The sequence below is a fragment of the Calidris pugnax genome, unplaced genomic scaffold (assembly GCF_001431845.1).
Source record: "Calidris pugnax isolate Ruff unplaced genomic scaffold, ASM143184v1 scaffold748, whole genome shotgun sequence".
Classification (NCBI taxonomy): domain Eukaryota; kingdom Metazoa; phylum Chordata; class Aves; order Charadriiformes; family Scolopacidae; genus Calidris; species Calidris pugnax.
The window spans coordinates 17,574-17,917 of record NW_015091421.1 but is presented as its reverse complement, the minus strand read 5'-3'; the positions used below and the strand labels follow the sequence as shown (position 1 = coordinate 17,917).

The 344-nt window shown below is 77.0% G+C and overlaps 1 protein-coding gene across 1 annotated transcript in view; it reads left to right on the top strand.

Moving 5' to 3' along the window:
- The first annotated feature begins 36 nt into the window (after positions 1-36).
- FARSA (phenylalanyl-tRNA synthetase alpha subunit) overlaps positions 37-344 on the top strand; it is a 4,391-nt gene continuing 4,083 nt past the window's right edge. The window contains exons 1-2 of the mRNA XM_014961504.1: positions 37-213; positions 311-339. Coding sequence (XP_014816990.1) covers positions 58-213; positions 311-339 — 185 coding nt within the window. The 5' untranslated portion in view covers positions 37-57. The remainder of the gene's footprint in view (positions 214-310; positions 340-344) is intronic.

Below are 344 nucleotides of genomic sequence, written 5' to 3'. Positions count from 1 at the left end.
CCCCCGCCGTCCCCTACTCCTTCCGGTGCCGGCCGGGAGCCCTTTCCGGTCGCCGCGATGTCGCCCAGCGTGGCCGAGCTGCTGCTCCAGCGGCTGGAACGGGCGGCGGCGGGGCCCGGCGGGGGGCTCTGCAGCCTGGAAGCGGCCGCCGAGCTCGGCCTCGACCACCAGACCCTCGTCGGGGCCGTCAAGAGCCTGCAGGCGCTGGGGGAGGTGGGAGCGGCGGGGCCGGGCCCGGTGCTGATGCCGGTATCGTGTCCCCCCCGCCCCGTCCACGGTGCTGATCCCGGTGTGTCCCCCCCCCCGGTAGGTGATCGAGGCGGAGGCGCGGTCGGCGACGCGAT